We start from the raw sequence: 24,739 nt of genomic DNA, 5'->3' as shown, positions 1-24,739 counted from the left end.
TAAGCTAACGTAATGTGAGGTAAACGGTACACCGCTTCCTGTCCAATGGACATTAACCGAATACTAAACGAGGCCTTAAACATTAGAAACTAGCTGCTGGAAAATTGGCACACGAACTTATTCGAAGGTTAAAAATATTGACCAAGATTTATTTGACTGAACTAATGTGTTTTTCTCTCTTTTTTATGATATAAGGTATCATTACTTGAATTTCTATTTAAGCTAGTCCACATCTATCCTCGGTCGACGTTGACTAATGTCTTTACCTAAAATGTAATATGATGTAGCTCTAGATATAGAGGACTGCTAAACTTCAGTGATACGTTGCTACATATAAATCTGAAAGCATATTAAATCGTCTTTAGTCTGCTAAGGGAATCATATAAAAGTAAAGCCTCCAATCTGTTACTGGCATATTGGTCAGTTGTAAAAAAGTGTGAGGGTATGCACATACGTATATAGAGCTATTTTAATTAGTTTTAACACCCACGCCGACGCAACGAAACCAGAGCAAAGTTCAACGTACTTGGATAGTGAAACCCATTCATCAAACTCACAGTTAGATCGGTGGTGCGTCGGCCTGCTTGTCAGAGACAATAGTGGACGTATGGCTGTCACGGTTGACGTCATCGCGTAAAAAGTAAATGAGAACGAGCGGCTTCAATTTCTTCGTAGCCGTTTAAGGACCATGCGCACTTTTTATTTAGAACACGTTTGTTGAAAGACAATTAAGCGCGTACTAAACTATTAATACATGCATATCATTCATTAAAGAAAATGTGGACTGTTCTTATAGATTACAATAAACGACTGTCGAGTAAGATAACTTTTAATAAGCATGTTTTTACCGTTTGAAAACCACTAATTTCTGCAGTCCATCCTTTTCCGATTAAACCAAAAATAGCTTAAAATGTGTACACTCACATTTCTCAGAAACTATAGGTAATTTAATTATTTACGATTGTCATAGACATTCGGAGAAACTTTCCACTTGCAGCGTGATGAGTAAGTAAATGGGATAGTTGAGTGTGATACGAGTTCATTATACCGTTGATAATGACGGCTACAGGAAGGCAGCGCGGGCGGTTCCGGGGAGCCGCAGACGAGACGCAGACGGAGGTGTAGGGTTCCCACACTTACTTAAAATATTTTACTTTCTATATTTCTGGCGATTCTACAGAAGGTAATAATAACGAAACGTATCATATTTTTATGTAAATTTGTCTACAAATACATAATATTGTTGTTAATAAAGATTTTTTCCCCACTGGTCTTTTAATAACTTTACCTGACAGTGCATTATATTATGCAAAGTAATATACATGAATGTGTTTTTATTTAAAGTTTCTAAAACGAGGTATTTATGGCAGTTTTTCAAAATACATTAACAAATAAGAAATAGTAGCTAGTGGCAACCCTGGCGATGACGTCACGGCGCGACCGGCCAATTGGGCCAGCGGGTCTATCACGTTTTAGTTCTTTGTCAGTCAATTCATCGTGCTTTGGGAACACTTTTTATGCGTCTATTATTCTGATTATTTTCAAACTTATTTCTGGGAACGTACGCGAAGGCAATTTGAATCGTTCATTTTATTTGGTTTACTATTGCCTAGTCGCCCTAACTTGGGTGGGCTGAGAACCCTCCGTGGGGGCATATGCAATGCTAACATTTGATAAAATTTCTATAAACGCTAGCGTTAACTTTTTTTATAAAAAGATTTAGGCATCATATTTTACATAGGTGTATAAACATATAAGATACGAATCAAAATGTTAACTTTAGTAGAGGCTTCTGAAAACTTCAAGAACATGTTTATAAAATAAGTATATTAAATATTGTAACACAGTAAAGTGGTTAAGTATCAGTTTTCAATTTACCGTTAAACAACGTTATATGGATATAACACTTTGAGCGTTTCAATAAGAGTAGTAAAGGATATGAAAAGCAGTTTTTTTATACAAATATGAAAAAAATCAGTAAGAGTGCATCGGTTCGGAAGCATTGCGGTTGTCAGCCATTCTTTTAACAGGAAAATGACAAGCGTAAAAGCGTGAAACCAATAACAAACCTCATTTAATAATTTAAAAAAAAAAAACATTTTAATAAAATTGTACAAAACTTTGCACTATAAACTTATCCATATTGCATGACGATCATATCCGCGGTAATACTATGTTATACCAATGTTTCTTGGCATGAGAAAAACAGATCACTACTTTACTTCGAAAATAAAGTGAACAAAAAAATAGAATTCTGCTAATTAGTGAGAGATAGAAAATTCGCGTGATAACGAAAACGAGACCGGTATTTGTGGAATTCGAGAGTCGAACAAAAAAGCTGTCGAGTAGCATTTAATGAAGCATCAGCGTTAACTTTAACTGGCGTAGAGGCGTTGGCCTTGGCTGTGAAAAAAAAATGGCACCGATACCATAACACATAGCGTGCCATTGAGACGGGTGGCCGCCAAGGTCGAAGAGTCAACGTACAGAACAGGAGGCCACCTGTCCACGCCAATAACCATCTACGTATTAATTATTGTGACACGAAATGAAACGATACATTAACTAGGGTTGCTAGCGCTACAATTCAAAACAAAGAATTTTTCAAACGAATGTTCTGCCAGTAATCATAAAAAACTCAAATTATTCAGCATATAGGAGCAATCAAAAATATTAGATGTCAGAAAAGAATGACGTGCAACATGTACCTGCTAGGATACAATAATAGTAAGAATGACTTTATGCCGATTGTTGAACTGAAATCTAATCACATACACAATAGTATTACTTAAAGAGATAAAAAAATTGCATAATAAATAGGCAAGGTTAAATTCACGTTTCAGCAACCCTATCTAATGATAGTTCTGAGGCAACTCAAAAACTTGTCGAGAATTCCTAACGAGAATGCTTATACCAAGCGCCTCCTTTCCACCTTTAGATAACTTGTTCAACAAATGTATTAAGATAGTATTCAAGAAACATACAACGGAATGTGAAACGAGAATATAAAATTGCAAACGACGCAATTCCAAAGCTGGATAAATAAAACGACGATCAAAGAACTTGAATTATTTGCTCCCGGTCTTTAAAAATATCATGACCATATTCAATTATAATACCGAGTCCATAATTTATTTTTCTTATCGCTACAATTAAATATAGTTTACTAAAATTAATCTTCAAGTATCCAAAACTATATAAAAGATCTATAATTAAAAAGTAATAATTTTTTACCTTTAGAAGAATACAATGGTAAAAACATTATCCAAGGAAAAATATTTCCGACGCTGTCGCAAACAGATGAACTACGGAAATAGGTTTTGCTATATTCCATAAAAAACTGTCAGTCAGCACATACAGTTTCCTCATAAATGACGTAGTGCTACTGCAATTACGTGGAATTCTCTTGAGATACAGTATGTTGACAAATTTAAAATAGAAACTGACATAAAATACATAATGGAACATCCTTTACTTGTAATGATCAGAACATATAATTTGACTGGTGTCTTTTCTACAAATTGTTCGCAACGCAAATTTAAGGCGCTTTGTTGATGATTACTTTTAAATAGAGTTTCCCTGCTATTATTGGAAAAAATATAATAAAAGGCAAATTGCAATGGTATCTACTTGTACCAGAATGTAATATACAAGAATGACAATATCGTTGCAGATAATTTTAAAACTGGCATATCTTATATGCGCGTCATAAATTCAGGAAATAAAGTGTCACCGTAAACATTCTTGTGACAATAAAAACGCAAATTTAATCGTTAATCATTTTGTAACGTTATTTGTAGCCTTTTTTTGGTGGATTAAATTTATTTATTCCATATTAACGATACATTTGAAGTAAGATGCTACAAAATACACCAGAAAATTTTAAATCTCAATCGCTTTGAAAATGAGAATTTATTATTGAAGTTGTACTTGAAAAACTGATAGAGCTTTATTTATGGAGTACTGTAAACCCACAGCGATATCTTAAAGACAAATACGAACAGATGGCGCGCAATAAAGATAGTTTTCGATAGGAATTTGTTGCCACGTAATGTTAGCTCCGTCATGGATGAGTCGCGACCGAGATGTGATTTACAATAATATTCCCGTAGGCGTTGCGGGCGAATTGTATCTGTTTCCAGAAATGGAAACGAATGTTCCAGAACTTCTTTGTTAGCTTAGGGGCGGGTCGATGTACTATGATTCAGTATGTTCCTATGTATGAAAGTAATGAATAAGCAAGGCAAGGATGGCTCACCAAGTCAACCTATTTAATGTAAGCATTGCAGTTAGTAATTAATTCATCCGTTTCGTATTTTCGAAAAATTGTATGTTTTAAACGAAGACACTTTTATATTCTTTATAAGTACTTACTTACTTTAAAAGGAAACGCGTACTAAATGTTGATTAAGTTACAATCACAACACAAGTTAAGCACACGTTATAAAAATGTAATTAAACAGTCCAGATTCTATTTAATATTTAGAAATTTTCACAAGTGATTATACAAAAATTTAACTATTGAAATTTTGTTTGAATTCAAAAGAGAAATTTGTTGGCAACGGTTTTCTTCTTCAATGAGAAAGGCCGAAGCCTTTACAAAACCTTTTGAAGTAGCGGTAGGTGGAAGGTAATATTTCGTAACGGACAAAACTGAATAAAACCTTGTTTCATAGCAATTTACTTGAGATTAAAATGAAATATCCATCAGGCAAACAAGTTCAAAAAATATTGACGGTTAAAAAACAGTTTAATAACGTGGAAATGCAAAATTCGTAACTTTACAGTAGTTTCAAGATGTAAACTCTATGCCGGCAAAAATTAAAACAAGCTATGCTTTTTAATTTAATAAAGTATAAGAAATTTTCTAACATGCCTCTCGTCCTACTTGCACATGAAGTGCGCTAGGTTCGTTCCCGAGTTCAAGACGCCATCTCGACCGGATTACGTAATGACATTTTTTTTAAATTTGCAATGTTTATACGGATGCGGACTGGCAGTATGCCAATGGTGTTCTTTAATCGGGCCAATTCATTGGAAGGCTGCTTTATCGTCTGTTGATTGTGAACAGACAGTACCGACCTCGACAAGGTCAGGAATATTTTTGGAAATCACATAAAGATAAAGTGGCCTCATGAAATAAGGAGCATGTGTATTTGAAAAAAGGTTGCTCTTTTGTGTGTTATCAAAATTGACGACCCAATATTTCCTAGGCGTGCCTCAGCGTATCAATATTTTAATTTTGTCTTATCTTACACGTAGTTTTCTGGCAAATTGAAATATTGGATCGCATTAAATTTAAAAGCAACGAAGAACATATCGCTACAATGTACGAGAAAGATTTACTAAATACATGTTAAATTCTACAAGTATAATGAACACAAACGTTTAATAGAGATTTGAATCACGCGTTTTTATAGAGCTTTTCGTGTTGCCGTATTCTTGGAATTCGTGTAAGGCATGATTAATCGTGTAAGGGTATTGTGTAATAAGAATGTTACCCGCCGCTTTGTTAAGGACCTTGAACTTGACATTATATATTTGATGAAACATTTCTAGAATGTTCGATATATGTAAATAACTAAAACTAATACGCAAGAAAACGAGTTTATTATTTAGTTAAATAAAATTTTTGCTTCATAACAGATTTGCTTCAGTTGGAATATGTTCCCAGGTCATAGAATATGAGTAGTTGAACCACTAGGTAACGAGGCTGTACCACTATCTAGCAATAGACAAGTTGTACGTCACGCTTCGTCGGAAAATCGAGAATAGCACATTTTTATGTGTCCGATTGTTTACACAAATAGTTTCCCCCTCATTCCCCCCACATTCCCCGCAGTTTAAAACGAAACCGTCTGATACAATGGCTTCAATTACAACTCGCTTTGCATCGGCGCATTTCGTAATAACACTAGTTATTATGCAAGTGTTATTGAGAAAAGAGGCTGGAGGCGAAGTCGAAAACCGAAAAGAGAAAGTCCTGACTTTAAAAATTAATAGACAATACAGTAAAAGCAAATATAACAAATAGCTTTAGTGATTTTTAAGTTAGTTGCCCACCATCAATCATATTTCGTTCATTATCAATCTTCAAAGCGCTGCAACGGAGATGAATTACGACTATTCATTATTTTCATCGACATCAAACGGTTTCAACGCCGCCAACGAAGTATATCATACAATCAAATAAATGTTTATTAAAGTATTATGTTGTATTTATGTTTGGATATTACTGTTTCGTAACATACGATCTTTAAAAACATCTCTCATTATTGTATTGTGCTCTTGTGCTTCAGCCTTTCTACGTTTCATTTATTCGTTCCGATACATAGCTTCGCACGTTGTCGACACTACATATCGCGGGTGTGTCTCTACGTATTAGTTTTCGTATAATATAAATTGTCTATTTCGCTCTATTCTGGTTATTGTGGCAAGGTAGGTAACATTACGTATAAAAAATATGCCTCCTTTTTGTGAATTACGATTATTCTTATTTGTGTATCAAATTGTTTGTATCGAATAGCTAAAACTCAATATTGTAATAAAAATCACTGAACTAAAATCAATCATAAACTTATTTCGATTAAATAAATATGCCCAATTAAGAAATTAAAGTGTGTAACGTAAGCGGTCGAGACGCATGTTCGTTAACAGCAGCTTGTTTATCAAGAGGCCGAGTAGTTTTGACAGGTCCGGTCCGTGCTCTTCCGGCGCCTCCAATGCCGTATCTTTGGTACGTTCGACGTATATGTAATTATCAGGTCGCTTAAAATAGTCCTTATCTCGTTGGCGTTGAGGTCAGGCACTGCGTTAGCGCAGCTACAAATGACTACAATTATAATCTCTATCAGTACTGCGTAGTTTTTGAATGCTTATGCGCCTAAATTATTATTTGTTAGTTATGTTGAGTCATGCTAGCGTTGTAGTCGGTTCATTGCCATCTTGGTATGATCCTTGAGTATCCGATTAATTCTTTATTACATTCAATGTTCACATCCTATTAGAAAATTAAAAAAACAGTTCTGTTCTCGTTGGGTAGGTTAGGGCTCATATCAAATCAGGGCGAGTTCAGTTCAAAGGGACGTCCTAAAGAAAACTTTAACTTGAAAAACAGCTTGTATTTTAGCAATCAGTTTATTAAAATTTAAAACCTAACAGGAAATACTTATAACTTCCTATATCTCTAGCCCATTAACTTATTTATATTACTAACTTTTATTTAAAATATGAAAATTAGAAATGTTCCATTTATTATGTGAATGTCTGCATAAAATTCGTCCGTTTGTAATATTTGGAATAACAGATAATTCCCTATGCGTTGTCTATAATTTCACGCGGTCCCGATAGGCTCTTTGACATTTATGGTTGCTGTTTCTAAGACTATTGTACAGAATTTACAATTGGTATCTTCAGAGGAAGTGTACTTAAAGTTTTATCGTCGTCATAAATGCCTTTCGTCATTACTGTACAGAATACAACCTCGCATAGGGAAATGGTATAAATAATAACAATGCATGTGGGCCCTGTATCGTCTTCCTGTAAACAACATGCTACTGTATATTTATATAGGCAAACTAATTTTAAATGGTATTTAAACACTATAAGATATAATCAAACCTAGTGAATAGGGATATTATAACATCTATATAAGTCCACATTGGCCCATTAGAGACAAAAGCTACATAGATGAGTTAAATTTCATAAAAATGTTTATCAATTTTGCATGCGAGATACGGTTATGACAACGCATAGTTACACTTTCATAGCAACCTACAACTAATGCATGTTTATACTTTGTCATAATGCGATAAGATTTAAGTGGTTGCCCCCGCTAATGTAATGATAGAGATGTTATGGCATCCTACGATAAGGAATTCCATTACTAAAAAATCGCCCACGAGTACCGATCTCAAAACTATCTCAATTTACACGTAAATGCAAATCCGCAATAAACAATTCTCTATATTTGTAAAGATACTTAAAGTCTTTTTAAACCTCATCCGTTGACTCACCTAATGATACCTATTAAGTGCAATCAGGAAGTGGAAACGAAAATGCTCTAACTGTGCAACAAACAAAGCAATTTTCATGTCTACATTACCCATTAACAATAAATCTTCCTTCGAAAATGGCTGCACGTAGAGAGAACATTTACAAGACCTAGAATTTAAATTGTTATCAGCTTATTTTTTTAGTTATCAGCTTAAACCTAGTGAGTCATAGTGATAATAAGTAAGAGAGAAGAATATTGGTCATCAGCGTCTTGTGTTTGATATAAATCAATATCTATAACATTTCTATGCGACAGTCGCAGAAAGTTGGGAAGTAATGAACGTACAAAGAATATGCTACCTTAACTGAAAGACCTAATCACCGATTTTCAATAAATAAAGTTTGTCGGCGAGACAAGACGGTGAAAGCCTGTCTGCCATTGCGCCTCTAGATTCACAAGAACGCAATTGCACATGCCTGGTAAAACGATTCTAGGAATCAATAACTATAAAAGATCAACCAGCTATTGATATAAAGGCGATAAAGCAATCTCTATGGTGGGAAAAACTTGAAAGAACTTGTTTATGGAATCGATTCATTGAATAAGTGTTCTTTACAATGTTGCAAATTCAACCTAACTCAAAGATGCGAATTTCAAAATTGTGCTAATAATTTAAGCAAGGAATATTATTGCTGTTTGTACAGACTAACTATTCAATCATCGAGCTAAAGTTGTCTTTTATCAGTTGCATCGAATGTTATAATTGAAGGTGTCGAATGCAATACCGCTGTGCGCATTCCGCGCGCGCGTCATCTTGCGCCTGCGCCGCAAGTAACAAACTTTAATCCTATTAGAAAGTCGTAGATTCGGCTGTGGGCCGATGACCGGCACAGTTCACGAGCACCGCCCTGTAATTGCGGAATGTACTGCACCACAGATACAATTAACACTGTCGTTTAATAAAAACGTAAATCATTGTGGTTAGTTTTTATGAAGACAGATCGGCAGCCTAAAGAAAATGAAACTATCTGATTTGTTAACATCGCCGAAAACTATCGTTTCTTCGCCCCAAGTGTGAGAAAGGCACACAAGACAATGTATGTAAAGAAATAGTAGAGTATCGATACGAAAGATTTGCTAATAGTTTATAAGTAACAATTATTTTTTGACAGAAAATTTATCGTGTCTATTGGCTATTTATTACGCAGTGGTTTCGCGTGGGAATTACCTTATCGTCTGAATAAATCTGATGAAATTCTGGCGGAACGGAACGATTGTTACGTTGTCATTTGTCGATAAGAAAAAATGAAATAATTTAAAATTTTTGTGTAACAAGACATCGTTGATGCTGTACAAATTTGTAATTTTCTTTATTTACATTTCTTGAAATATAAGTGCTAATATCCTCACGTGTCAAATTATTTAAAATAATATAATGGACTTAATTATGTCGCATTTAACATATGGTAAGCTTGATTTAATTCGTTGCAAAACATCAGTCAAAACAGTCTGATTAGATCGCAACATGTCATGTTGCAATTATGCATTGGGCAAAGCGGATGAATTTCGGTTCCAAACTCATTTACACGTCAACTTATACCACATCTTTCACCTAAAGAGATGAGAAGCTAATAAATGTATTTATATCTGAAAATAGGTACGATATACGATGTAGGTATGACTTGGGACACTACAAGCAAGTCCTACATGTTTAAAACAATTTGCTAATGGATGTATTAACTTTCTAATTAATTGGAAATCTAAAATTAACATAGTATAAAAAATCAAAGACTCGAAAAACGGATACGCTCTAATGTAGTCTGCAAAAGGAACAAAAATTTTAATTCATGATAAATGTGTATTCAGAGCGGCCGTGTCAGAAGCTTCGTGATTTCAAACAGGAAATTATAGGTGATTTTTGTGCCATCAGCGAACAAAAGAGATGTAGCGAGAGTGAATCTATTCCGTGTACATTTTTTACAATCTATAAATAACTGTGCAGAGCGTTAGAAAAGTGAAATAGTGCGTATAGAGGTTAATATTTTAGAGAGTATGTCGGCCGTTTATAAGTAGACGTTTCTTTTTGTTTAATTAGTCGCTCGTTACACGTGTAGTTAAAAATGTAGATCGACTCTGCAGCTATTATTACTACAGAACTGTCTGGTTGTTTCTTCTCAACAAACGCTTAGCGGGTTAATAAATTATTAGTTTAAATAACGTAAAAACTCCTGAATACATTCATGCAAACAAGGACGTTGTATAAGGTTAAAGTATGTCTACATGAGTTTACTGCTAATGTACGCGGATGTGCGGTTTTAAAATTTAGGAAGGAAAATTATAAAACGCAAGCTTACCGAGGACAAGATTTTGAGCGATAAAAAAAATATATTATTTTCTACCGCGGCAAAGCAAAAGGGTCACTAAAGATTTATCATCGAAATTCTTACTAATGTTAAACGTTAATTGCATATTATACCTTTTCATAGTTGGAACACAAAACTATTATGAATGTAACATTGCCCCTCATGTAACAGTATTTCATAATTAAAACAAACGTAGCATAATAGGAAACCTGTTAAGTTTTTAATCCTTGTTATAGTTTCGGGCTGGTGGCTCGCAGTGATACTGTTAGCTTTGAACAGGTATTGTTATGCAGTGAGTCAGGCGACGCGACAATACTTCAATACCATACACAAATGCATTAGTAATGCCACTGTTCTATATTTATTTCAATTCTTGTGGATCCTCGCAGTTTAGTATCTACGTGTAATATTATTAACGGATACTTATAAATGATCACATTAAAATTAGGTCTATCTATTTAACTCAAAATCCTGTGATTTTCAATGACAATTATCATTAAAAAAAGTATAACCAATATTATTGAATTTTATAAATTTATTACATGTAAATAAAAACCAGAGTTTGTCTCCTATAATCCGAACCGCATACTTGCACGATGAAAATTCCTCACATCGATATTTTTAGTGCAATCGCCGATATCTAGTGCTAGTGCTAACACGAGTGAAAATTACGACGTTCATTTCTTTAGGTGCAGCTGTAGGCGTGTTCCTCATTAAGGCGAGAGCTATCGGACTTGTTAACGTGGAATGTGATTATAATGAAATACCATTATCTACCACGACTTTGAACCACTACGGACATTCATACCAATATGTCTACATACATTTAAAATTATAAAGTTAGTTTGAAATACACTACTTTGAAATAATGAAATTCAATTAAAAAAAAAACATCAACTTGTAGTAAACATATTCCAGATACTGCGTCGAATTTCCAAAGAATGTAATAAAACTGTTCAAAGAAAAGTATTGCACGCCGATGCTTGGTAATGGCAGCCACCGACACCGGAGTCAAATCCAATTGAAACTCAATCTGATTCCTACGATCGAGTTTCTAAGAAACGTCAAGCCGTGTTCACCGAGGGAAGAGTAAAGAAATTCGCGTGGTACGGACTGGTGCGATACCGTGACCTTGCAGGCAAACGTTAGGCTGCCTTAATCTAATCGATGTTATTTATAAAAATAGGCTCAGCGAACGCTATTGCTCAGGAATTTGCGTCTAACTGTCTGATATAATGCCACTTCCTTAATGATTTCAGTCATGCATTGTAATGTTGATTACGTCGTTTATTTGACTTGTACAATTCTCTAACATTGGTCACTTTAGATAATTTTTAATTATTAATTTACATAACTGGAGTGATAATTACAAATAATGGTAAAAGGTCCACAGACAATTTAATGGTGGAATTATTCTTTCACCCAGGTTTTTGCAATGCCAATGGAGTTAAACAAGACGAGTACGAACGTTAAACAATAAGCTATAAATCTTACTACACAATGACAATGTGGGTCGGCAGTGTGCAGCGAGGCTCCCGTTGCGTTAACAACCAAAAAAGGCAATATAACCGTGTCGGATGTAAATGCGATGCATTTCGTATGCACGCGGCCGACGAGGCATCCGATGGTGTCTCGTTTTATGTAAATTTTCATTGATTGCAAATCTGCTCGGATCGACCGCTAACAGAGCAGATAATAAGGTGCGCCACGAGGTTGACTCAGTGGCCACTGCGGCCGCTCCGACTATCGTAACACTTAGTCATATTGTAACACGTTTTATTATCTTGTACGAACATTTCTATTTACGTCTCGAAACTTTTAGTTAAAATAAAATTTGGAGTTTGATTTTTGAAAATTTTTTGGACTTATAATTGTTAAAGTTGTATCTCTACAATTTAATTCAATTCAATGGGCAATGTTTAGTAAGACAATGGTAATAAATCCGCAATGCAACATTTTCATTTAGTTTGCAACGAATATGATTTCTAGTTTGATAATTTATCGGCGTTCCCTTACTCTGAGAAATTTTGACCATTTAACTGAACCACACAATCAATCTGAATGATTTATTACAAATTTTAAACTTGAAAACTGTTCACAGTCTACCGATTCCATTTACGATAGACTTTTTTGCGAGGCGGCGGAATAGTTGTTGGTAATTTGAGCGTCTAAAAATAGACGTCAATAGCTGAACTGAGCACTTTCTATTTACCAAGTTAATATCATGTCAGTTTTTACATTCTGATCTGATGTGAACGGGGAGAGCTGTGGTGGGGAAGAGAGGGCAATGAACTTGACGAACGGCTGCGAAAGCAAAAAGAAGCCGCACTGGGTCAACAGGTAAGGTAAATGTATTTTTAAATTGTGATGTCCTTTCTTTACGAACTTTTGATATTTACAACCCGCTGCATCTGGTTGTTACTAATTAATTTTATGAAACTGGCTTTACAGCGGTGAACTTTTTTATTAATGGCTTCCAATTTGTTTTTCTTCTTTTTAGTTGATCGTCGTAAAAAGTAGGTCTGCTCCATGAATAACGATGTACAATGCATTATAAAACTTTAATATAAAGATATTTTTGGTTTGAATATACCGTTTGATATTATTTACATCATTACTCTGAATCCTTAAAGGTAAAGAGAGGCGTATTTAGCAGTCTGAAATACGATACATTTGACATTTTCAAGACGAACAGTTGCAGTCAGCCTCAAATAAAAACTACTTAAAAACTTTAACAGCGCATGAATTTCTTTGAACAGTTTTTTTACTTACATTGGGTAGCCTGAAAGTTGTTAATGTAATTCAAAGTTTAGTAACCCCAGAATAATCGAAACTTGTTAGCTAACGTACGACCAAAAAAAAAAGAATATGTTCGCTATACGGGACAATTGAATATGTACAGGTCTTTAGTGTAACATATTACGTACAATTATTTTTATCTATTTAACCCATTAATTAAAAAGTTTATTAATTTGTTTTGTACTGAAAAATTTAATTAATAGAACTTCGTTCCCGCGTCTATTGTTTGTGACACAATATGCGAATCTGGTAGTATCGCTTCGAACTAGATCGCGACAGAATCGGGACGGCGCAAGAGGCAAATGGGTTAATAGTTTCATAGTAGGGCTTTACAATGCAAATATTAAATCTTTAGAATCCATTGAAATTGTAACTTTAATGAAGCAGAGAAGTTGTAGTAATTGTATATACCATGTTTTATATAGCATTAAACTATTCGATAGTATCACGGATATCAATGCATTTGTAAAAAATAAGGCGTCATAAAAACCCCTAGGAACAATACATTCTTAAAATTGAGTCTACCATCAAACATTTGCAAAACCACAGAAATAGTTAAGAAATTGTCAATTTACATGTAATATTCCGAATGTGTGGCGAGTGGCGTGTGGCGTGTGGCAGGACGCCAGTGTGGTAAGCGCCGGCGATGAATCCGTGCCATATTCTGTGCGTCGCCGGCCGTTCGTAATCGGATGTTGCAGCCGACGGCTGGCGTGCGTCACTAATACACCACAACGCAATTTCTACGGCTTCGACGTCACTCACTTTACTCTCGGTTGTTAGAAACGTGTCACAGTCGACGTTCGATTTACCTATCGCATGCGGCGCGTGCGATTAGCTCCGCAAGGTATTTCATGTCATCGCTCTAAAAACAATGTGTGCATTTTAGAGCACATGTAAGCCTTGATCGTTTGAATAAAAAAAATGATACCAACTGGTGGTGACATTAGTATAGAAGTATGCAGAGTTATAAATCTTTCAGACAGAAATATTTCTAAGCGCTCTGTGCATGACTAGTTGGATCCAGTTATACTATATCCGTGCAAGACAGTCAGCACGATCGACCGACCGAATACTTAAACACTTAGCTCAATGTACAGATTAAAATCGGTGATTTTCTCGCCAGCCGTTTGCAGTCGTATCGAATCGCGTTATTATATATTTTCGTGCAAATTAAGAATTCCGCATTCGTAAAAAGCACGTTGACTCGCTTCCGGCTCGTACGTTTAATTATTTTTTTTGCTTTCTCCTTAAAACGTTGCCCTTCGAATATATGAAAGTAAAGTAGTGTCATAACATTTACACACAATTAACATTAACTAGACAAATAAACATAAACGTATTTATGAATAAAAAAATTAGCTCCTCATTAACCAATTAAGAAAGAAAAAAGCTTATATTTGATTTTAAACATACATTAGCGTTACTTATAATTATCCTATTACTAAATCCTGACTGTTAAAAGAACATTCATTAAGAAATACAACTGCGTCAACGCTCGTATCTCGAAAACCCTCTCACAATGTTGTGGGTCAACAAACTTGGTGCTTTATCAAGAGCCGTACGAACGATCGCCTAGTTTAGTTGGAACTCTTGCGCCGATAACTTTATTGTAATTACGTTCCCTTTAACTTATCGTCACTTCGCTTCCTTCTTCTTTGTACATATTATATTTATTGGCATGTAACATTTACATAGCACTGTTAACCCACTGTGCTTTTTAATTTGCCAAAAATATCCTATCTTTAATTGCAGCGTGCTCTTTACATATTTCAAAAACAATTAAGCAGTAAGTGCATACTAAATGAAGATACAACGGTTGTCGCCTCGAGACCGAATGCATGAGGAAATGTGTCAATATCCTATTCAACTACTTGCCTTATTTGCACATTTTGAAATTAAATTCAAACAAACTGGATGAATAAGATCTAAATATATTAAATCGTCTTAGGCTATCTTTCCTTTAATTTTGAATTACAAGACCAGCAATGAAAATAAAGAAGAAGTAAATTAAAACGTTTTAAAATGTTATTTATTTATTAGCAGCTGTAAACGTTAAAATGCAACTTGGTAATATTTTTTTTATATATTCGAGTTTCAATATTAATTCAATATTCAAACTGTTAGCCAAATTATCAAACAGAATAGTTGAAATATCGACAAACGAGTATTTCCGAACAATCTGATAAAAAGATTTAAGACCCAACGATTTTAATAAAATATCAAGCCAAAGAAAATGTCTGTTAGAGTACTCTTTCTGCAATAATTTCCGAGTATGATGGGCGAATTCTACCTGTTCCAACAAAGTAGGTGCCTACTTTAAATGCAAGCGGTGATATTGATAAAAGAATATTTTAATCTATTATTTTATTACGTCGTTAGTATTTTGTAAGGGGTGTGGCCTTTCTTGGCGGTGTTTGGCCTTTTGTAACCAGTTTTAACATTTGTAACATTTCCTCAAAAGGCGTATCGTAATTGTACGATATTTGATTGGTTTTGTATAATTTACAACTCAACACCTAAGGAAGCTAGGAAGGTGTCCTATAATTTTATAACATTGAGCTTAGGTTGATTCTATACGTTTTATATTTTTAAAATCAGGAGTCGGAGTTATAATTACTCCAGATTTAATGTGGATGGCTACAAATGTAGGAGAAGATCGTAAAAAGTATGGATGGACTGGGTAAAAGTTATGCTGAAGGGAGTGGATTCAGATACGACCGCTGATAGAAATGTATAGATGAGCAGCACATACAGTGCAGACCCGCCTTAGGGGCAAGGGCAAGTTGGTGCTGAGTTACAATTACTCTAGTGTTATTCTATTACTTGGAAGGACATATTTTAGAGTACAATCATTACATTACGGTTGTTCAAATTAGACAGATAATTGTATAAATAACTCCCCATTACTAAGAACGTACAACAGGACAAAGGATGATAAAGGGGTGTGTATTATTAGATGTACAGCGGGTACAGAGGTCAACGTGCGACGCAGCGCCCTGCAACCAATAGTCCTCTTTGTACTCTAATTACATACCGTTATTTAATTAATGAATCGCAAGACTTATTCTCGGTCCAACAGATAACGTGTACCAACGCGTTTATCCTCATATAAACTGTCAAGTAAGAGTTAATTATAGATATTGTTTTTAATAGAATGTTCCGGTCGGTTGAGTGAATATTATCATATGTAACATTTGAACTCTTCAAAAATAATATACAAAGCAGTTTTTTATTATTTGTGGGAAACAGTGAATATCCTAAAATAAAATAAAAGAACACTAAGAGTCAACTAAATAAATGAAAAACTTTTACTGTTGTATTAAAGGTTAAAATATACAAAAATACCATCAATAAACCAAAATCATTAGCTAAAAACACACAGAGGCAATGTGACTATTCCAATCTAAATTAGTCGCAATAAGGATAGTGGTCGATAATTTGTCAGCATTATCAGTTAATGAACCGTGATATCGATTTATTGAAAACATATTCCAAGTATACATTTGTTCGCAAGTTTCACGCTTGCCAGTAAAAGTTTGCCGCGTACAAATATTACACAAAAGACTTGCGGAGACTAGACGCGACGTCACCCGACCACACAGTTCATTGTAGGTAAACAGTTTGTTTACAATGAATTCAATTTTAAAAGCGATTGTTTGCGCCAAATTTCAAAAGCGTATATAAATGTATGTAAGGAATATGTACTTCGAACAGTCGTTGGTAGCGAAGGTCGCAATCTAATTAGTGGCGTGGAAGCACGCTCGGTATGCGCGCCGAGATCCTCGGCTCATCGGCCTATTAACGAGATCATTATTAGCACGAATTCGCAAACCGTGGCGTTATTAAACATAATACTTTAAAAATTCTTGCTTGTACTGTAATACCAGAATATTCCATAACAACAAAGATATGTTGTCTCATCGAACGATATTCATCTTTTAATTGCTAAAGTTTATATGACAAAGTAAACAACATTTCAGTTATATTGCATTACAAAGATGCAGAACTCTCGGTCTTTTTATTACCAGATTGGTTTCTATATTCAATATGGAAAACTGAAAAACCATAATAGGATAGTAAGTTTAAAGTAAGCCTATCTCAAAAGCTTAACGGATTTCGATATTATTTGGCATAGTAGACATATATACATAATATGTGGACCATAGTCTGTAAGTAAAGATAGTGTACTCATTAAGTTGTTTTTTTTTTAATTTTATACGATAGTATAAAGCAACTTCTGAACGTTTCGGAACTAAAGAATCACAGGTGAGTTCAACGTACACCTATGAGTCAGTCTAAAACATTTTTATTACTCGTTCGTAATCGACACGAGGATCATTAACAAAATGATGTAAGGCAATAAGCATGGCAAGTTTTTATGACCAATTTAATTACTGACGGATAAGGCATAGAACTAGAAATATACAAACGCCTACCACCTAGAACGATAAATAGTAAATTCAAATATTTAAATAAAATTTAACAAAGAATTCAGACATCATGCAATTACATTAATTAAATTACGCCGTTCGTATAATTTTTAAACAACTACGTATTCGTAGTTCCGCGTTTATATTAAAACATTCGATGTCCTTGTAAAATACGATAATAATTACAAAAAAATCCTTCAACCAAAAAATCTCCGTTTACTATTGCGTCGCAAAGTTAGTGTCAAAAGTAGTTACAATGATCATAACACGATCTATGAAACAAGTTCCTTAATGCAAAGACAAAAATACTTGCAGTTAACTTTTATTGGTGTCCATAAATTACTTTATGAATGGAACGTTAAGAACTTGCAAATAATTTTATCAACCTTATATTCTAATATCAAAAGAATATGGCAGACAAAAACAGACACATCCCACCTTTTATTACATTTTAGGAGCTTTTATTAGAAAATATTTGTCATATTTACTATTTTAGGGTGTCATAACTAGAAATTACACAAACGATTGTCCTAATAAACACTGTATTCTTGGTGACTGTATAGTTTTTTAAAGTCTATTTCGTCCTTGTTCGGCGCCGCGAGTTACGCACCGTCAGACTGTACTCATTTGTTTGACAACAAACTTGCTGCACATTCAAAATCATGATAAATAGTCATATTTTTAAAATTAAATTTCAGATATCTTATTTTCACAAGGGATATTGTACTTTAGACATATGCAAATAAAAATAGATTTTAGGTATACAATTCAAGAAACGTAATTTTTTTTAACTAAATATTTAAATCAACAAATATCTTGTATTTTAATCTGATCTTATTAAAACCTGATTAAGATTATGCTCACGAACAAGTCTAATAAAATAACTTTCCGCACTATAATCCTTCACATTTGAATCTGGATAAGATTATTTAGATAAATTATTTTAATTCGTGGGTTTTTAATACTATTTAATATTTATGATTCCTAAACATCCTAATTAGTAAGGAGGAAAAAATCACAAGGAAAAATGACATGTTTCTCATCGCTACGAAACGTGCTTTCGCAACACTTTTCATTTTCGCCAATTAAACTTAACTCAAAACTTATAAGTACAATTAGATGATATTTGGTTATATCAGTTTGTGCGTACTAAAAATTCCAACACTTTGTATTCGCAAAGTAACATCACCGACACAGTTTACGTCGAGTGCATTGACGTACAAATTATTAAACTGCGTTATCCGTCAGCTTTCATACTAATATTGGATACACGAGGAGCATGTGTTAGAACACAATGCAACAATTAATCAAAATTGACTAATTAGATAATTAGACGCTTTGAATTGGAACAAATTGGAGGTGCAACGGAACAATGCACTCTTTATTAAAATCAATGTAATTTGTATGCATCGTTAGGTGTTATTAATTAATAATTTAATAGACATCAGTCCTTTTTTATAAGCTATTAAATTTTCTAAACATAAGTGAGAAGAGTACTTGGAGGACTTCCAATCGGCGCATATTTCCTCCGCAATATTTCTGCGCACTCGTTTGCGAGGTAAAGGCCAACTTAGTAAGCTTTAGAAGATGCATGACTTTTCCACAAAGTTTCTTAATATTAAAACGATTCTCCTTTTAATGGCAATATACAATATAGAATATATTAACATTAAAAGAAAGAATCGATATGTAATTGATGAAATTTCCATCGACATAAGCCATTGCTTTTTTCTCGTAGATTTATATTTATAACACAATGACACAACACCTTTTAAAACAAGTCGGTAAAACATAGAAATAAACTTTTATTGACAATACGGCATTAAACGCAAAACCATAATAGAGTTTTGGTTTACACTTTCACTGATGCTTGTGTCTAACTAATTACATTGGTTGCTACTGACGCGAAGATTCTTGCAAATTTCAAAAGAATGCGCTGACCAAACTCACATTTAACGATACGTTTATGTCAATCGTAATAATATCGATTGATTGCATTCATTCTCTTACAATCCGTTATAGTACAAATGTTAGACCATCAGGTAACAATGGTCTTTTGAAAGCTTCTTTAACTCCCCAGTCTGGAGGGTAAAATGATATCAATAAGATATAGCCTAAAGTACGGCTACTTAGGTAAGATTTACAATATCATATCTTTAGTCGAAAGCGATAATTTAGGAGTGCGTGAAAATATTGCGTTGATCCAAATGTATGCGAAATTCTGTACACGACAACGTATCTGAAAATGAGTTTGACATGTGTAATTTAAAAAATAATACGCATTTGTCTATGGCCAATAATAAGTACTCACTTCTAAAAACACTGCATCCTTTTGGAAGATACACTGCGTAACATAACAAGAGATACACACGATTGCTTTTTAAACTATAAACCACGGGCATTACTAAGTGCATATATCGGTTGTGCAGTGTGATGCATACTGCGATCAGTAGGGAATGGAGAGCTCAAGTTTCGCGACCTTCCGTTCTCGACTCGATTACCACCGACGCCGGCGTTGGCGCCGCCGTGGGCCCTTCGCGTTAGGACATCGTGACTGGATTACTGACGGCCTATACGTGATTATAATACAGTGGCTAATGAACGAAATCCGCGAGAACGCATTGCTCATTGCACAAAGAGATTTTCTAACCGACAGGAGGAGGTTATTAATTCTTTTTTAGTTTTTTTTTTTTGGTGCCCAAATATAATGTTAAAAATAGCACCGATTTTGGTAAAACGTATAAAACATTGCTGATGAGAACCGCCATACATGATCGCACCTGATGTTAAATGGGGAGATAGTTGATATTTGGAACATCCACTTTAATAACTTTAATATGTGACTAATAGAGACGCCAGGAATAAGGCAAATGGTGAATTGTGATGTCTGTCTACGGCTACTGGTTACGGTGGAAGTTGTATGTAATTGTAACTACGTTTTAAATCCTAGACTTTCAAATTGTCATAATTAAGCTTAGTTCCGTTGTATTTAGAATTTAATAAAAGTGAATGTTGATTAAAACAAACATATGCGCTCGAGACAGTATTAACTACATTTAGCCAGCTGCAGCTGGATAATAAAATAGATAATAGCGTCTAGTTAGTCTATGAACAGCTATTCTGAGTATAAAAAGCCTGTAGGGAGATCGCAATCAATTCGAACTCTTTTGGAGTGTTTAGGAGTGCGATGCGCGTGAGTCACCGGGCACTGCTCGTGTCAACCGCCTATTTACGTCGCAGGACGAAGCGCAAATAAACAGCATCAAAGGGACTCCAAATACCAACCACTGCGTTGGTGCGAGGCGCGCCCTAACGAGACGAAAACAACCTCCATTGTCTACAGATGCGCTATTTTCGCGAATAGATTCAACGCCCGTCGCCTGATGCTCTTGCTATGCAAACTGGGTGCAAACTCCATAAGGATTTAACGGACATGTTTTAATGACGTTTAATGTACATGTATAAAATTAATCAATCGTACAGAAAAAAGTATATCTTGTTTATATTTCACATTTCATGTTTTATCAGTATACTTATAGTAATTCAATATTTCACAAAAAGTAGTGCATAGAAATAAGTTTAAACTGACCTTTCATCTTCCGGCGGTGGAGCGGGCTGCGGCTCGTCCTTGCCGTCACCGGAGTCAGCGGGCTGCAGGCCCTCGGCCACCGGCTCGGGAGCACCACTTTCACACGCATTCACATTCACATTGCTCATCACCGCGCTACTGATCGCATGAGACACCGCACTCACGGGGCTGCCGAAGCCCTGGCTGTCGAGGCCAGCCTGCGCGCTGTTGGCCACGTACGCGGTCGAGCTGACCGGCATAGAGACCACCGGGGAGTTGGTGCCTGACACGGCGGCTTCCACGGGCGCCACGCTGCTCTGTGACATGACCGGCACCACGCCCCCGTAACCCAGCCCCATGCTGGTCTGGGACTGCACCACGCTGGCGTGCACGCCGCCGCCCATGCCAACCGGCATCGTCTGCTGCATCGACATCGGAATGTTCTGGTGCGCCATCGACACCTGCGGCACGGCCTGGCTCGGCACGTATTGCATCTGCGCCTGCCCGCCACCAACCTGCTGCTGCAGCATGGTCTGTTGCTGCCCCATGTGCTGGCCCACGGGCATCTGCTGTCCGACGTTACCCGGCTGCATGAATATAGGATCTGAGGCGGGTATCTGCATGCTCGGCTGATTCCCGTCCAGTGTCATCTGAATATTCTGCGGCGGCGCTGCCATCATCTGTATGTTTCCTTGCGGCACTGAACCTTGTTGGGGTGCCATAGCGTGCACAGCGGGGGCCTGTTGCTGGCCAGCCAGACTTTGGAGATTCGCAGGTAATGTGGAGCCTTGCGGCTGAGTGGCCATAGATTGAAGGTTTGTCGGAAGGGTGGCACCTTGTTGTGATGTAACAATACTTGAGAGCACCTCTTGAGGCATAGTCTGTCCCTGCTGGCTCATCTGAGACTGTTGTGTGTGATATTGAGGGACACTATGTTGTGCTTGAACCATTGGCTGTTGTGATGATGCCATACTAGCCGTTATAATAGTCTGTGCATTTGATTGCTGGTTGACACCTTGATTATACTGTGGTTGAACGGCTGTCATAGCTTGTTGTTGCATTTGGGGGTGCATTCCTGTGACAACCGACTGCTGAGGTTGTGTGGGAAGTTGATGTATTTGTGGTTGCATCTGTTGGATTTGTTGATTTGGAGCACTTAACTGTGCGGGTAATTGCATTTGTTGTATATGGTTAGGTATTTGTTGATTTTGAAGCGCTTGAATTTGGGCCTGACTAGGCAAGTGCTGCAACTGAGTCTGTTGAGGGCCCATCGATTGCTGCCCTTGCATATGATGACCGGCTCCAATGTTAGGCAACTGAGCTTGTTGCATCTGATGTAATTGTTGGGGGTTTGGCTGTCCCTGCATTGGCTGCATTTGTATTTGTTGCATCTGAGGCTGCTGTCCAGCTACTTGGCCCATCTGGCCCTGATTAGGTATTCCTTGCATCTGTGGTATCTGTTGCTGAATCTGCTGCATATTAGGTATCTGGGCCTGAGGAATATGTTGATTGATTTGTTGCATTTGTTGATTCGGTATCTGCTGCATCTGTTGGGGCATTTGTTGGTGCATAGGAATTTGTTGAATAGCTATACCTTGCGATTGGGCTATAACTTGTTGCAATTGATGCTGCGGGAAGCTCTGTGGTATCTGTTGAACTTGTTGTTGCGATGCAGATTGATGACTTTGTTGGGCTCCTTGCATTGTTATGTGTGCCATGCTTTGAGGATGCTGTTGCGCAACTTGTTGGTTAGCCATGTTTTGAGTAGGCATTTGTTGAGGCATTTCTAATGGCGGGGACTGCACAGACACAGATTGGTTGACAGGTATTTGTTGTTGCATGTTGATAGGCTGAGTGAGAGATTGGCCGGGAGATGCAATGGGAAACTGTTTCTGAACACTTTGATCAATCTGCTGTATTGCTGGTGCACTTACTTGGAGATCTTTAGGCCCTTTGCTTGTCAGATCATTGCACATTTCATCATGCTGACTATCATTGATAACAACTCCACTGTCTGGAGCCTGCAATGAGTTAATATCATTTACATCCAAGTTGTTGTTTAATGTAATAGGTGCATTTTGTTGTGTACTCGTATGATCCAAATAATCCATACACATCCATCTTCCTCTTCTAAATGGCTCAGTGCTTTCTATTTTCACAACTTTGAACCGTTCATTTCTAACATGTTCTTGTATCTCTTTCATCCCTTCTTGTGGCTTCGCATTACCAATTAAGTTGATAATGCTCCCCGCTCCGGCGTTAGTAACACTGACGTGCATATCATTCACTTCCGTGTTATTACTATTTGGCACTGCACCTCCGATTTGATTAGTGTTGTTGTCCTGGTTCACAATAGCGAGACCGTATTGCGAGCTAGTCGGTATGACTGGCGCACAACCTAGGGAAGCACTGGACGCGTTGTAAAACACATCGTCTTTCGAGAACGTATCTTCAGAATAACTCGGCGTTTCATTCTCGATGTCGGTCACCCTTGAGATGTCATCGGTGTGAGATTCATCAAGATCGTCTGCGGAGTCTTCTCCCGCATCAGTGCTCACCCGAGAGCCAACGGTTACACTGGTGATCTGAAAGGAAGATATTTTCCTCGGGTTATGGCCGGATTGGAGACTTGTCGGGTGACTCACTCCTTTCTCTGACTCGTTCAGACGAAGAGACTCGCTTGTCGTACGATGGACAACGTTGTTATACTTGTTTTTTTCACTAGTTTTATGTGACTTTTGAATCAGATTGTCAGCCATTATGCCGTCCGACTCGAATGACTACCTAAAGAAAATTTCACTGTTTATTGGCCTCTGAGACATTTGATAGACTTTTTAATCACAAAAGCATATTTAGTATGAAACCCTTGTACACTCACAATTTCACAAACACAGTAATTTAACTATCAATGTTCTTAAAAACCATTAGTAAACACACACAGATGTGAACATCTTTCAGACAGCAGCAACATGGCGGCCATTTATGCGCAATGCATTATGGTTGACAATTTGCAGTAGATTATAGACAGCGTAGACCTACTTTCGATAGTCTAACTCTATGGTCACTAGATGTCAGTGGCACTAAAAAAATTTTTTTTTCAAATACTTACTGATTGTAGTATTAACGTTTTTAAATTTAACTTTACCGCTGTAGTCGATTTTTATCTTTTTTTGTAAAAAAAAAGATAACATTCAAATTATTTAATTCTAGTGTTGGTTTTTTATAAATGACGTAAAATATTTAAACTCTATGGGCCAGAGCAATAATTTTAAATCATGAGTAAAGTAAACTGTACATTGTGGATGTTAAAAACATTTAAATAAATACAAGGCAATATAATTTCGTAATGTTCGTAAATGTAAACACGTAAAATGTTTCTCTTATTTCATTGAAAATTATGTTAAACCTCTTGCGGCTCAATGCAATGATACCTTTATTCAGGTAATCTCTGTTTTAAAAATTACTATTTTTTTTAATGTCAGATAAGGGAGAATTAAAACAAAATCTTTCAGAAATATATTAAAAGTTGTCTATGACAATGAAATTACTTTCGAAGTTACGACAGTTTTTACGCTAGATG

General features: G+C 36.0%; 1 protein-coding gene across 2 annotated transcripts in view; it reads right to left on the bottom strand.

Moving 5' to 3' along the window:
• The window catches only part of LOC106111856 (protein bunched, class 2/F/G isoform), a 114,912-nt gene extending 90,757 nt beyond the window's left edge, over positions 1 to 24,155 (bottom strand). The window contains exon 1 of one of the 2 annotated variants that reach the window (XM_013294012.1): positions 21,181 to 24,155. In XM_013294012.1, the coding sequence (XP_013149466.1) occupies positions 21,181 to 23,918 (2,738 nt within the window). In that variant the 5' untranslated portion in view covers positions 23,919 to 24,155. The remainder of the gene's footprint in view (positions 1 to 21,180) is intronic. The other variant, XM_013294013.1, reaches the window with a different exon arrangement.
• Between the last annotated feature and the right edge of the window lie 584 nt (positions 24,156 to 24,739).

This window comes from Papilio polytes, unplaced genomic scaffold, assembly GCF_000836215.1.
Source record: "Papilio polytes unplaced genomic scaffold, Ppol_1.0 DF824146.1, whole genome shotgun sequence".
Taxonomy (NCBI): domain Eukaryota; kingdom Metazoa; phylum Arthropoda; class Insecta; order Lepidoptera; family Papilionidae; genus Papilio; species Papilio polytes.
The sequence above is the reverse complement of the archived record's forward strand: the minus strand, read 5'-3'. Positions and strand labels throughout refer to the sequence as shown.